Source organism: Ostrea edulis, chromosome 6, assembly GCF_947568905.1.
Source record: "Ostrea edulis chromosome 6, xbOstEdul1.1, whole genome shotgun sequence".
Lineage (NCBI taxonomy): Eukaryota > Metazoa > Mollusca > Bivalvia > Ostreida > Ostreidae > Ostrea > Ostrea edulis.
This window is the reverse complement of record NC_079169.1, coordinates 17,476,441-17,490,498: the sequence shown is the minus strand read 5'-3', so window position 1 is coordinate 17,490,498 and position 14,058 is coordinate 17,476,441. Positions and strand designations below refer to the sequence as shown.

The window sequence follows — 14,058 nt, the reverse complement described above, 5'->3', positions numbered from 1 at the left end:
CAATATTTGAACTAATTTCAAATCTAAACTACTTGTGTCATAAATCATAAAACTGAAATACATGTATCGGAGTATAAAAATAGAAGATATATTGGATGAAAGAGAAACTGAAAAATCATGGAGATTATAAGAACTTTTTGATTAATTGATCCTTCCGCCACAAAATGCAGTACCTGCCAAACACTTTCAAAATTTGAACTGATACAAAAAAATTCAACTGGATAGGGTTCAGTAACAGATGTGTAATGTGTTTGGGATCAGTACTGAACCAGTAAACACTTAATAGTTGTACTTAGTTGTAGCATCCTGTTTACAACAAATTTTCTGACACCAAAATGAAAGCTCTAAGATAATCCAGGACAGGAAAATCAGTCACTGCGAATCGCTGGTTAATGGCGAAATAAAGTTGTCACGAATACAAATTGTTTTACAGTGCCTGCACACATTTGGTGAGACTTACTTATATATTCCGACCCACTGTAGCAGAGTCACAATTTCATTCCCCTCCAAACCTTGAAGAATCATTTCTTGAAACTGAAAGAATCATATATGCAATTAGTTTTGGAATTGAAAATAAAACAGCAGTAAAACAGCAATAGAGCATTTCCAATAGTGCGTAAAAAAAAAATACCTGAAGTCTTAAAAACTAATAGACAATGTAGAAAGAAATCCCTGTTCTATATTGAGATGCCCTGGATCTACATTGTACATTTTCTAATGAATATCGTAATGGCATCTTTATAGTTAGCCGTCTCAATCATACTATACAAAGGCTGAACATAAAGGAATTCAGAATCAAATAATCACAAAATGCAAACTAAGTATTTTGAAATTTGGCTGACAAAAGCAGTGATCAAAAATACATACATTATACAGTTATTGACTGGGCTTGAGGACAACATCTATTTATAATTATACAGTTAATGACTGGGCTCAAGGACATTGACTGGGCTCGAGGACAACAGCTATTTATTAATTATACAGTTATTGACTGGGCTCGAGGACAACAGCTATTTATTATTAATACAGTTATTGACTGGGCTCGAAGACAATTTTTAACAGTTATTTATAATTATACAGTTATTGAATGGGCTCGAGGACAATAGCTATTTATTAATTATACAGTTATTGACTAGGCTCGAGGACAACAGCTATTTATACTTATACAGTTATTGACTGGGCTCGAGGACAACAGCTATTTATTAATTATACAGTTATTGACTGAGTTTGAGGACAACAGCTGTTTTGTTTGACCTGAGGACGGACCTGTTGCCTGTAGCAGTAGGCTGAAGATCAAACAAAACAGTTGTTGTCCAAGGACAAGTCTATACCTGTTTTGTTATACATCATTCATTTTAGGTTGTGTTGTTTTTTTCCTAGATGCACATGGTTTGTTGACTTTGAACTTTTTAAAACAGGACAGTGTGATTGTGTACATTTATCACCGTATCCACTAGTTTAAAAAGACCTACCCAATATCCTAATTGATAATTATATTTTCCGTGTCTCTGCTCTGCTTTTCATCTGATAAATTCTGTATTTCATTATCTGTTAGATCGGTGAACCTCGCCATTATGTAAACAAAGCAGCAGACTGAGAATCATGGGTCTCATGATAAGGCAGACTTTTGCCCAGTCAACAATACATTTATATCAGAAATGACTGAAACTGAAAGAGGCTAAATGTTATTGAATATATTCCATACATACATGTGTTATATCAATCTATATAAGGTGCTCTTACGTGACTGGACAACGCCTTGTGGTACATCCGTACATACTTCTTCACAATGTTGTATTCTGGAGGGAAAATAGGAGGTAGCATTTGCTGAAGAGAAAAGTCAGTTGTTTACGTACCGGGAAAGTTAAAGATGCCTTTCTGTACATTACATATCCATGATATCTATACATTATATCTACATATAAAACTTCTGCGGTACCAATTTTGATGCACCAGATGCGCATTTCGACAAATAATGTCTCTTCAGTGATGCTCAACCGAAATGTTTGAAATCCGAAATAACTATGAAGTTTTAGAGCTAAATATAGCCAAAACCAGCGTGCCAAAAATGTGGAGCCAAATTCGTCCACGGATAAGAGCTATGCATGAGGGAGATAATCCTTAATTTTGAAATGAATTTCTAAATTTTATAACAGCAATTAAATATACATCCGTATTTTCAAGCTAGTAACGAAGTACTTAGCTACTGGGCTGTAGAGACCCTCGGGGACTAACATAAAACCTACAGAGAGTGTTGCCATTTGGTGAACACAAAATACCCTGCTTTTTCAAACACAGTCATTTACTCCAAACATCATACAATGACATCAATAGCAACCTGATTGCCTACATTGTATACGCAAACAATTTTTTTTGATTTGTGGATCGACAGTGTAAATTTAGTCAGCTTAAAGATTTTGAAGGATTACCATGCAGTACATGAAAAAATCTTGTCTCCTTAAAAAATAGAAAGGCTAACACCAATCTTTTATTTCTAAGCTCTGTTTTATCTTGTCAATGACCACTTTATGGTCCTCCAACATCAGTTGTCTGGTGACCTTTAATGTGGACTTACCGTATATACTCACCTATAAGTCGGATTTTTGGGAGTCAATTTTTGGTCTAAAACTATATGTCCGACTTATAGGCGCGTCATAAGATTGGTATTTTTCTGGGCGGTGTAATGTAGTGTTTTTTAAACAACTCCGACGATTATCATGGACTACCACACAAATGATTATTGTTCACAAATATCTAGACATATTGTATTGTTTATGTATTTTAAAATTATGTATAAAGTACAGGTATTTACATATTTTTATCTAGTTAAAAATTATTTACATACCGGTACATGTAACTAATACTTTCAATTCAACTAATCTATCGTTTATCCGTAAAATTGAATTACGAACCCCATTTAATATTGAAATATTCATATGTATACCGGCTGAAATATTTTTCATAAAAGATTGGATATTGTTAACAGATAATTTAGATCATCATTCTTGACTCTTAAAAACTCTATTGTTGATACAATGAATTATACCGGAATCCCACTATAACAGTTTTCGGGAGGCGAGTGCCACTAAGTAAACATGGTGCCCATAATAGATCAAGGGTTGTGTTTAAACCCCAAAGAGATATGGCTTGGATATTGAGCACCTCATAAATTAAATTCTCAAAATATATTTTGAAACATATAGGTACAAACACTAGAGCATTGACTTGAAATTGTCAACCGATTTTGACAAAACTTTGCACCGACTTATATGCGGGTCAATGGCAAATTCCTACAAAATAACCTTAAAAAATACAACCGACTTATAGACGGACCGACTTATAGGCGAGTATATACGGTAGAACACCAATCTTTATTTTTAACTTAATTGTTTACCTTGACCACTTTAAGGTCTTCCAACATGAGTTGTCTGGTGACCTCTAGGTGGCGAACCAGCCACATTTTGTTGTTGCTCCGGTCTTCAAATTGATTACCTTCAATTCTACATACAAAAAACACACTTATAAGACCTATATCAAAATTTTGTTTCCTTCTCCTACGTGATTCAACATTTACTTGGTAATATCACTGAATGAAGCCAACCATTGGGAGATTTTTGAGTTCATTTAGATAACATAGTAAAATGCAAGGAACATGGAAATATAAGAGAACTGGGATTAAAAATAAAGGTCCGAATTCACAGAGAAACAGAGGTATCAAATTAGACTGCAGGTTTAACTGCTCATCTTATTAATCAAAAACACATTAAAATGCTTAACATATATTGGTAATCACAAAAAACTACAGATAATTACAGTCAAACCTAGTTATCTCGAACTCAATGAGACAGAGAAACTTCTAGATATCAAGGTTAACATACTGAAAGAATAAGTGGTTGCAGGCTCTCCAAAGCACTTCCACATATCCAGGGTATTCAGGATATCAGTGTTCGAGATAACAAAGTTCAACTGTATTGTTAAAATCACATTACTGATATCAGTACACTGTGCACCAGTATCACCTCGACGATATGGACTCCTCCAAGATACTGAAACATTTTTCCCTCCATTTCTTCGGACGACCAGGGGGAATAAATCCAGTCTGGGCTTTACGCTTGATGTAAAATTCATCAGTTCTGAAAGAAGATTCATTTATCTGAACAATATGACTATAGAACCTTTCCCAGCTGACCCTTTCAGAAGATCTCAAAAGCATGAATATTAATCATCTATTTGTCTGTTAGAAAATTCTTGATTGTTTCTGTCATGGGTCTTTAAAAATGATTACTGCCCAAATTTAGCATTAATAAGCAAGCATTCTGTAGGTATTGTAATGTAATGCATGTCCACTTCTGTTCCAAGCCCTTTGTGTAATATTTTGCATGTGGTCCCCTTCTGATTTCAATTGTATCAATCTTTGCATTTTGTTTAATTTTCATGTTCAAAACTTATTAACAGTCATCTGCAAACAAAGACGTCTCCATCATCGCATCATATATCTCTCCATTGGTAACCTAAATCTCTAGTTCTGTTGGTGTGTTAGGAGTAGTGATGTCACAGACAATCAACTGTCAATCTTTTTTTGGCTTGTCGATTTCGATTATTGATTCCATTTTACATAATCAATTGTTGCCCAAACACAAACCCAAAATAAACAAATCATCTATGTACAGTACCCGCAACGTTATTCTTGACATGATAAACGATAGAACACGATACACGCACGATAGGATAGGATACACGCACGATACGATAGGATACACGCACGATACGATAGGATACACGGTAAACCTGATAAACGCAAAACCTGATAAACGATCTTCACGATAGACCTGATAAACGCAAAACACGATAAACGATCTTCACGATAAACGGAAAACCTGATAGAAATGTTGTAAATTTAGAAACAATTTAGACAGAACGAAAGTTTGATACGTACAAAATAATTTCATTATGTTGATAATAATATTGAAGGATTTCAATACTTAATATATACCTAAAGCATATAATGTAATTATCCACGGTTGTACGTTTATTTTTTATTTTTAAAAAATTCTATTTATGTTTTCTTTAACGTCATTACAGCTAAAATCCGGAAGCTAAACTATATACGGTATTGAATTCATTATTAGATATCTATATGAATTTTCTCAGCCAATGATTCTAAAACGTATATTGTCACCTTGAATGTTTAATATATGAATCATAAATGGAGTGATTGATTTTTATCTTGCTTAACGTCTCGCTCAAGAATATTTCACTCATATGGAGACGTCACCATGACCGGTGAAGAGCTTTTAAATTTAGGCTTATGCTCGGCAATTACGGCCATTGAGCAGTGAGGGTTTTTTAGCGTGCCACACCTACCGTGACACGGGGCGTGTTTTTCAGGTCATCTCCGAGGACCCGTGGTATCACTTGATGCCGAGTGTTTAGCAATTAAACAGGGAATTAACAAAATGGAATATAATGTAGTGTTATCATGCTTCAATAGCTCTCTTATTCTATTAATATTGTCTATTATCTTGGATATCAAATAAAACTAAGTAATATTTTGTGTGTAGCGAGGAGGGGGTTATTTTGCATCAAGCTCCGAGTTCACCGCTCTTTCAACAACTACAATTATTTTCATAATGACCGCTTTAAATTCAAACCACTGCACTACACCATATGCTCATATGTTAGATATTTCTACACTATGAGTGATAATTGATAGTCATAAGTAATTGGAACATATTCATATGAATTGATATTTAATTGTTAACAAAAAATAAATAAACTATTAAAAACATATACGAAACCCGGCTTGATTTAAAGTCGCAATTTAGAAACGCTTTAAATTAAATATTGTGTTTAGCATGTAAAAAATTCAAATAATCATCAAAACCAGCATACATTTCCAGTATCTACACGTACGACTATTGGTATATGTGTACATGTACAAATAAAAAAAAAAAACGATGACAGCTGAATCGTGCCCAATTGAGTAGAACTGTGGGAGATGCAATATACCTTTGCACTCTTTTAAAACTTAATCTTCTAAATGTGTGAAATACAATGCCCCTGAGAATGTTTACTGTCAAAACACGGGTGATACACAAAATCAGATAGATAAGAACGCGCACAAGTTCAGTAGTTGATATATATTAAGTTGAATACAGGTGAACAAAATCGGAAGAAAAAGAACCATTATTAAAATATATGCAATAAACAATGTAATTTACTGATTTTTCCTTTCAGATCGGAACTTTCTATTTCTCTGTTAGTGTTAATTACAAATAATTGTTTCTAGACAAGGAACTGTTTATGAACTCCAGATGAAGGAGCTTTCAGTTTTATTGTCCTCGGTTTGCTCGACAAACCACTGCATACTTTCTAGACAGAATGAAATTGCGATAAATTTTCACCCTCTCTGGATAGACATATAGCTCTTTTTCTGCTTTAAAATCAACAGCTTTCTGTTCTCCTTCAAATATACTGTCTTTCCTCGATTCCTAAAAATAGCTTCTTTAACAAAACGAATAAAGCTTTCAGAAAGTATCTTACTTTTTCATTAGATTTAATATACGATCCCGATAGTTTCCGAAGCTACACGATAAACGATTTTCACGATAAACGGAAAACCTGATACACGCAAAATACGATACACGATAGACCTGATAAACGCAAAACACGATAGAAAACGGAAAACCTGATACACGATAGGATAGGATACACGCACGATACGATAGGATACACGCACGATACGATAGGATACACGCACGATAGAACACGATAGGAATGTCAAGAATAACGTTGCGGGTACTGTAATTATGCATTAATTGTAATTAATATAAATTTCAAAAGGGAGAAGACTTCCGATATCATCATCATCATGGATATTGAAATCAATCAACAATCATGAAGTTGATAACTAATCTGAGATTCCTCTGACTCTTATCCCCGCATTGATATCGTGACGTGCGGGTGAGAGTCAGAGCGGACTCCATATTGAAAAGTGGAAGTTTAGCGACACCAGCTAGTGCCACTGCTTCACCCATCATTACAACTTAAGAGCGTCTTGTATGGTAGATCCGCAAAATAAAGTTATAAAAGGTAGGCAATGCAGCGACATCAGTTATAATATATTCAATACAGATCGAGTCCATTCTGACTCTCCCCCACACATGTCACGGTATAAAAGCATGGGTAAGAGTAGGGCGAATACCGAATTATTTGATAACTAACTAAATATATATTTCTACCCAGGAAAAGCAAGTCAGACATCTGGAAATATTTTGGGGTTTCTTAAAACTAAAGCCTGCAGTGTCATGGTTAGAGAAAAAACACCCATTTCATTCCTTGTTCAGGGGGTAAATGTATGTTGCACGTATCCATAAAATTAAAAATAAATATCGATCATTGATCAATACAGATCTTCCGATTTTGACCGATTATCGATTATGAATTTTCCTGATTATGCAATTTCACTTCTACTTAGCATCACTGTCGCGGTGGCCTAGAGATTATGGAGCATTCGTCCCAGATGTGGAAGGCCAGGGTTTGAATCCCGGCTGCGACAGACCTCAGTCGTTAAAACAAGTAGTGACAGTTCCATCGCCATACGCTCGGCATTATGTGTGAATGTCACGGGTCCTCGGAGATGACCTTTAAAACGGATGTCCCGTCCCTCATGAAAATTTTAGTCTGAAATTTTCCTGAAACATTTCTGAAATTTTCCTGAAACATTCCAGAATTGTCTATCTGAATCAAGTCTGAAACAAAAGTCTGAAACATGCCTGTAATTGGAACATTCCAGGCATGTTTCAGACTTGGTGTTTCAGCCAATTGCGAGTGATGTTTCAGCCAAAATTTCAGCAATGTTTCATACAGTTTTCAAACTATAAGTAAGCAAGGTTTCAGAAATATTCAGCAATTATTCAGTGCCGTTTCAGCAATTATTCAGCACTGTTTCAGAAATTATTCAGCACTGTTTCAGCAAATATTAAGTACTGTTTCAGCAATTATTCAGCACTGTTTCAGCAATTATTCAGTGCTGTTTCAGCAAATATTAAGTACTGTTTCAGCAATTATTCAGTGCTGTTTCAGCAAATATTCAGTGCCGTTTCAGCAATAATACCCCACCTATTCAGCAATGTTACAGCACTTATTCAGCAAGGATATGCTAGCTTTTCATCCTGCAATATACTTTAAAAAATAATCGAGACAAATATATTTCAATTTTTATTTTTCATTCAAAATATCAAGTCTTAAATTGTCTTTTTCAGGCACTACCTTTTTTATAATTTAAATTTCCATTTACTGTTTACTTGGTATTACATCCTACCGGGTCTTCCCACCTCTCTGATTAGAAATAGCTAGCTGTTGCATGTTGTAGGCCTTATAGTCCACTATGAGGTAATCATTCTGATTGTCATATAGATCTATAGGCCTTGTCTGTATCCAACGAATTTTTAGGATAATCCACTTCTTAATTTGCTTGAATCCATCTGAAATTATACTAGCATACATGTACATTGTAAACTTAACAATGTGTTTAATCTTATAAATAATGATCGAAGTTCATATAAATTCATGATCTTAATTAATTCAACATGGAATGCTTCAAATTTATGTGATCGAAAGTTCTAATTTTTACATAGTACAGGCACTTAATAGGACTATTAGGTTAACATTAACACAAAAATTCATACCTCGAACTGCTAACAAAATGGCGTCGAAGATTCAGGCCAGGGAAACCAAGATCTGGAGGTTTTCATGCTTATGCATTCTCCCTCAAGGTATTTACTAAAATCTTTTCTTGGATCCTTTATACAGGAGAGTGGAATCGCATTAAATTCATCTTCACCCACTCATACAACGATGGCGTTATGATTTCAAGACATGGCTGTTGATCAAACGAATTTTTTCCCGCGTGCAATACTTCCGTCTGCGATGAATATTAAACTGGTACCCTTATCGACCTCGCCTATTTTGTATGTAGGTAGCATCGATCAGCGGGGAACCAGTTTACAAATATTTTAAAAAAATATTGTCAAAAGTATTATAGCTTTTAAAATAAAGGATATATTCCAATATTTCTCCTATAAATTTTTTTTATCGATTTTTTTAATACTTTGTAATTGATTGACAACTTCCGTCAACATCGGAAGAAAACACAGAAGATGGAGGCCGGAGGGGCAGTGCAGTGAGAAGATTCTGCCTTACTTAACATGTAAGTTTCAAAACGATAATAATATAGGCTTAAATTATGATTGAAAATGACAGTCATATAAATAAATGGCACTTGGTTTCAATTTTGAAGTAGAGGTGACTGTCTAATGAAAGTCGCCGATTTTTCGATTTTTGTTAGGCCTAGGACACCCATGTTTTCTTATGTAACAGTGTGTAAAGATTTCAAGCTAAATGCACAAATGAATTTCACTGCCCACAGTTATAACAAGTAGGGATTACACACGTTGTAATTGTAAAACGACAAAGTTACGACGACCCGAATTTTCTCAACACAATTTCGCAATCTCTTGCTAGTGCCATTCTTCCATACTTTCACAACGTCTAGTAGGTTGAAAAATTCAGAAAATGCTTAATGCAGTTTTGTATTTGAATCCAATTGCAAAAATATACTATGGTAAAGCAGTTTAAGTATATCTATGACACAAAATGCTCTTGAATTCATACATTGAAATATTGCGTCATTAGACCTGAATTACGATTATAAATCAAATATACAGCATGAGTAATACAGCAATAGATACTCAAGAATTTGCTTGAAATGTAGGACTGTGTGATTGTATTGTTATGGAGCCTCTAATTAATATATTCATATATTGTTATTATATTTTTTCAGTAAGTCATTCTTAGGAGAACTTCTTAGTAGATAATAAGCAGGCTGACTCTTTATAAATTGGGAAGAGGAAGGAGTCGGAACTGTACATTCTGGAGGGAGTGGCTTGTGCTGAGTTTTATTTTTTAAGGAAACTTCCTTTCAACATGTTCAACAACAGAAAATTTGTGAATTAACACACTGTAGAGTGCCAAAATCTGTTGCAACAGAATTATAGTTGCAGATTAATCTAATAGATCTGCCTGTGATGACCATGATTGGAACTATATCTTGTTTAGTAAATGGACTTAAATAATGATCAACTCCAAAAAGTACCAAAAACTGTTACAACAGAATTGCTACAGTATAGATGCCTGTGATGACCATGATCGAGACTAATATTTTTGATGAAGTGTTAAAGTGTATACACAGACACAAACATGGGCATAGTTAATTTGTTTTGTATTATATAATGTCCATGATGGTTTGATTTCATTGTCATGTCATATATTATGATTATAGTTTAAATAATTTATCTCCAAGGAATTTGTCTTTTCTCAGCATGATAAGTTGTCACAATATTGCAGAGTTTCAGACAGTTTCAGCAATTTGAATGTTTCAGATGGAACTCAGCAATTTTAATTGATGTTTCAGACTGTCTCAGCAACTTGTCTGAATGTTTCAGTAATTAAGAAATGTTTCAGCAATGCTCAAGGTGTTTCAGCATATGTACTGAAACATGTTCAGCATTGATTCAGCAAGAAACATTTCAGTAAGCAATGTTTCAGTAATTAAGAAATGTTTCAGCAATGCTCAAGGTGTTTCAGCATATATGCTGAAACATGTTCAGCATTGATTCAGCAAGAAAAATTTCAGTAAGCAATGTTTCAGATTTGTTTCAGATATCTTTCAGCAAATTTTCAGCAAAATATTTTCATGAGGGGTGTCACAGTAGGTGTGGCACGCTAAAGAACCCTCACTGTTCAATGGCTGTAAGCGCCGAGCATAGGCTTAAATTTGAAGCCCTTCACCGGTCTTGGTGACGTTTCCATATGAATGAAAAATTCTCGAGTGAGACGATAAGCAAGATTCAATCAATCTACCTTAGCATCTTTAAAATTCATAAAATTCAAACTTTCTACCTGTGTTTCTAGACCTCATCTGTGTTTAAATAAAGTGCACCACCACAGAACATGACGTGCCCATCATAAACAGATGAGTGCACAACGGACAAAATCATGTTAACCTTGGTACAACAATTGACTTGTCAATATATCTCTTGAATGTTACTAAATAACTATATAAAAAGATATTTCAAAACATATTTTCATTTTATTACATATACATGTACTTAATTTCTTTATTTAATATACATGTGTGTGTATATATAAAGTACTTTGGAATAAATGTGAAATCTTCATCTGAATTTTATTAATATATGTCTTACAGTGTGACCGTGTTTGAGGGCGAAGCAAATAATATTGGCATTAGTATCTAGATCCATAACAGGACAAAAAATATCCCAAATATTAGCACCTAACATGTGAGGACAAAGCTCAATCACAGTACTGTAACTTTAGACATTTTTTATCCGCCAATTCATCGAACGTGGGAAACTCTATGCAACTGATGTAAACAGTGCATTGTGCCGTCATATTCAGCGTCGGTGTTCAGTAAATACACAAACATATATAGAAAAACTCTATACACTTTCTGGAAATATTTCGACCGTGTTGCTGGTCTTCTTCAGTCATGTTTATCTCTCATAGCAACGTACGTAATGCACGACTACATACACAAAAGTAGTATGACATCACAACATTCCAAAGTGCTTTCGCTATATGACTCTTCAGTGGAATTTGAAAAAAACAACAGTATAACTAAACTTCGTTACTATGACATCGTAGTAAAAAACAACGTAAAATATTTGGCGCAATAAATGTTCAAAGAAAACGCCAAAGTAATTATGCATATAATAATGTGCATCACATATTCACATACTCATAAACAATATTTCAATTCACAAAACATTATGAATTCAATTATACAAGTGACAGTTATAGTAAATTATCCATTGAATTCCGGGTTAAATGTGACCCAGCATTACACTACCCTATAGTTTCTCAATGCAGAAAAATTAATATTGATTCTAAAAGTTTTACAAAAACCAATAAACAACTGATTTATGATTGGAAACCCTTACAGATATATATATATATATATATCTCAGAGACATGTACAATATAATCAGAGATTATTTCCACATGAGAATCCGTTAAACACTACTGAAATTTCAAACACTCAGCAGAAAGTTTAACATTGGGAATTATTTCTCTCCTGTGTGACATCCTCTTATTGGGAAGGCAAAGTTTTACCAGAAAAGGTGATAATGATGAGTCAAATTATTTTTTTAGCAGATATAACTGTCAATGACAGCTAAAGAAGTTGACTTAAACAGAGAACCAACAAGTTTAACACTCCTGAGACGATAAATTTGATGAACAAGCAGAACTAGTCATTTTTCAGCATAATGGCAGACGAACTGACCGACATACCCAATGTCTTATCTCAAGATCCCCAATGTCTCAGTAGACGAACTGACCGACCTACCCAATGTCTTATCTAAAGATCCCCAATGTCTCAGCAGACGAACTGACCGACCTACCCAATGTCTTTAGATCCCCAACGTCTAAGCAGACGAACTGACCGACCTACCCAATAATGTCTTATTTAAAGATCCCCAATGTCTCAGCAGAGGATTAGCAGCCTTTACTCAGCGTCCACCGAGAAGAGACAAATGTTTTAAATGTCAAGTAAGTTGTAACTAATTTTGTGTCCAAAAATTAGCTATTTTCAACTTTATGTGAACATTTGAATGAAGAGAAAAATTCAGCAAGTGGATGTTTGCATTATAGAGGTGCAGCGCTACATGTATATAGACGTGGAATATTCTAACTGAAGTTTGCATTATACAGGTGCAGCGCTATATAGACGTGGAATATTCTAACTGATGTTTGTATTATAGAGGTGCAGCGCTATGTAGACCTGGAATATTCTAATAATAGAATAATTTATTAATTTTCTAAAATTTCACAACAAAAACTTGAAAATTTTCATATCATATATGTTTATCCCAGGTACAATGTAATTGTAAATTCTAATTTTGCATGATAACAAATTGAATACGTATTGTTTATATAAACATTATACAACAGACATGACATTGTGACCTCACTGTACATGTACAACAGTAGTCAGTGGTCTAACTGTCCTCTCCCTACTTGTATCTAAATTTGCATTGGATGGTTTTATTGAAGACAGTGCAATATGCAGTTATTTCCCTTTGTCCTTTGCCTCATAAAGCTAGTGCATCAAAGTGCATACTATAATCATCACCCTTGCTCTCTCTCTCACTCTACATATGTGTGAGTGATGTTTCTGTATCTTCCTTTCTCAAACTTGCAGTGTCATCAAAGGTCTGTGAATTTTTTGGGTTAAAATTATGTTTGATTTGGGGAAAATTCTGTCCTGTAACTCACAGTTCACCGACTTCATTCATTAGTTAGAGTACATAATTTAACTTTACCCTCCAATCATGATCAGATTTTTACTGAAAGAAAACGTGGGCATTGGCTCACATACCTCACGCTCCAACATTGCTTGACAATGCCTCACATAATGAATGGTAATGCTATGCATTCCTGCAAGAACAGGACAGATGGGCTCGAAATTCTAAGTTCAAAAGGGACATAACTCCCAGAAAAATTATTGAATCAGAATTTCCTGGGAATATGCACATCATTTTATACAGTGTTTCCTTATTAACTACAAAGTTTTATGAAATTATGTTGAGCTGTCTTAGAGGAGTTGCGCTGACAAAAAATGGACTGATGAACTGACGAACGGGTCAAAAACATATCCTCCACAACTTTGTTGTGTCAGGTATAATTAATAACTTATGCTGACTGGGTGAAATTGTGATATATAGCGTGGGTTGCCATTTGTAATTAAACACCTAGAATTCAATTATTTTATCAATTTATCAATCTGCTAAATTCAAAAGTATAAATAATTCATAAGACAAGGGAATACATATTTCATCTTGCATTTAAGTATATGCCTCCAATTTGAAATGTAAAAAGGACATTGAGGTTGAGGCCTGCAAGTTCACCGGCAACGGCATCATTCAGACTACATGTCCCTCGGACCGAATCCAAAGCCTTCACAACTCTCTTTAT

The 14,058-nt window shown here is 34.5% G+C and overlaps 1 protein-coding gene and 2 long non-coding RNA genes across 4 annotated transcripts in view; 1 reads left to right on the top strand and 2 right to left on the bottom strand.

The window, feature by feature from the left end:
- Positions 1 to 14,058, bottom strand: part of LOC125646866 (exocyst complex component 3-like) — a 75,995-nt gene that overhangs the window by 32,956 nt on the left and 28,981 nt on the right. For both annotated transcript variants that reach the window (XM_048873448.2, XM_048873449.2), the window contains exons 9-12: positions 4,020 to 4,133; positions 3,395 to 3,500; positions 1,744 to 1,827; positions 461 to 534 (exon numbers count right to left, since the gene is read on the bottom strand). In XM_048873448.2, coding sequence (XP_048729405.1) covers positions 461 to 534; positions 1,744 to 1,827; positions 3,395 to 3,500; positions 4,020 to 4,133 — 378 coding nt within the window. The remainder of the gene's footprint in view (positions 1 to 460; positions 535 to 1,743; positions 1,828 to 3,394; positions 3,501 to 4,019; positions 4,134 to 14,058) is intronic.
- LOC130047165 (uncharacterized) lies at positions 8,208 to 9,006 on the bottom strand. The gene is made up of 2 exons (XR_008796215.1): positions 8,691 to 9,006; positions 8,208 to 8,486 (listed from the first exon to the last, which is right to left on the bottom strand). It is a non-coding gene; the product is annotated as an uncharacterized LOC130047165 (long non-coding RNA).
- Positions 9,123 to 10,362, top strand: LOC125664335 (uncharacterized). Its single transcript, XR_007365828.2, has 2 exons — positions 9,123 to 9,211; positions 9,845 to 10,362. It is a non-coding gene; the product is annotated as an uncharacterized LOC125664335 (long non-coding RNA).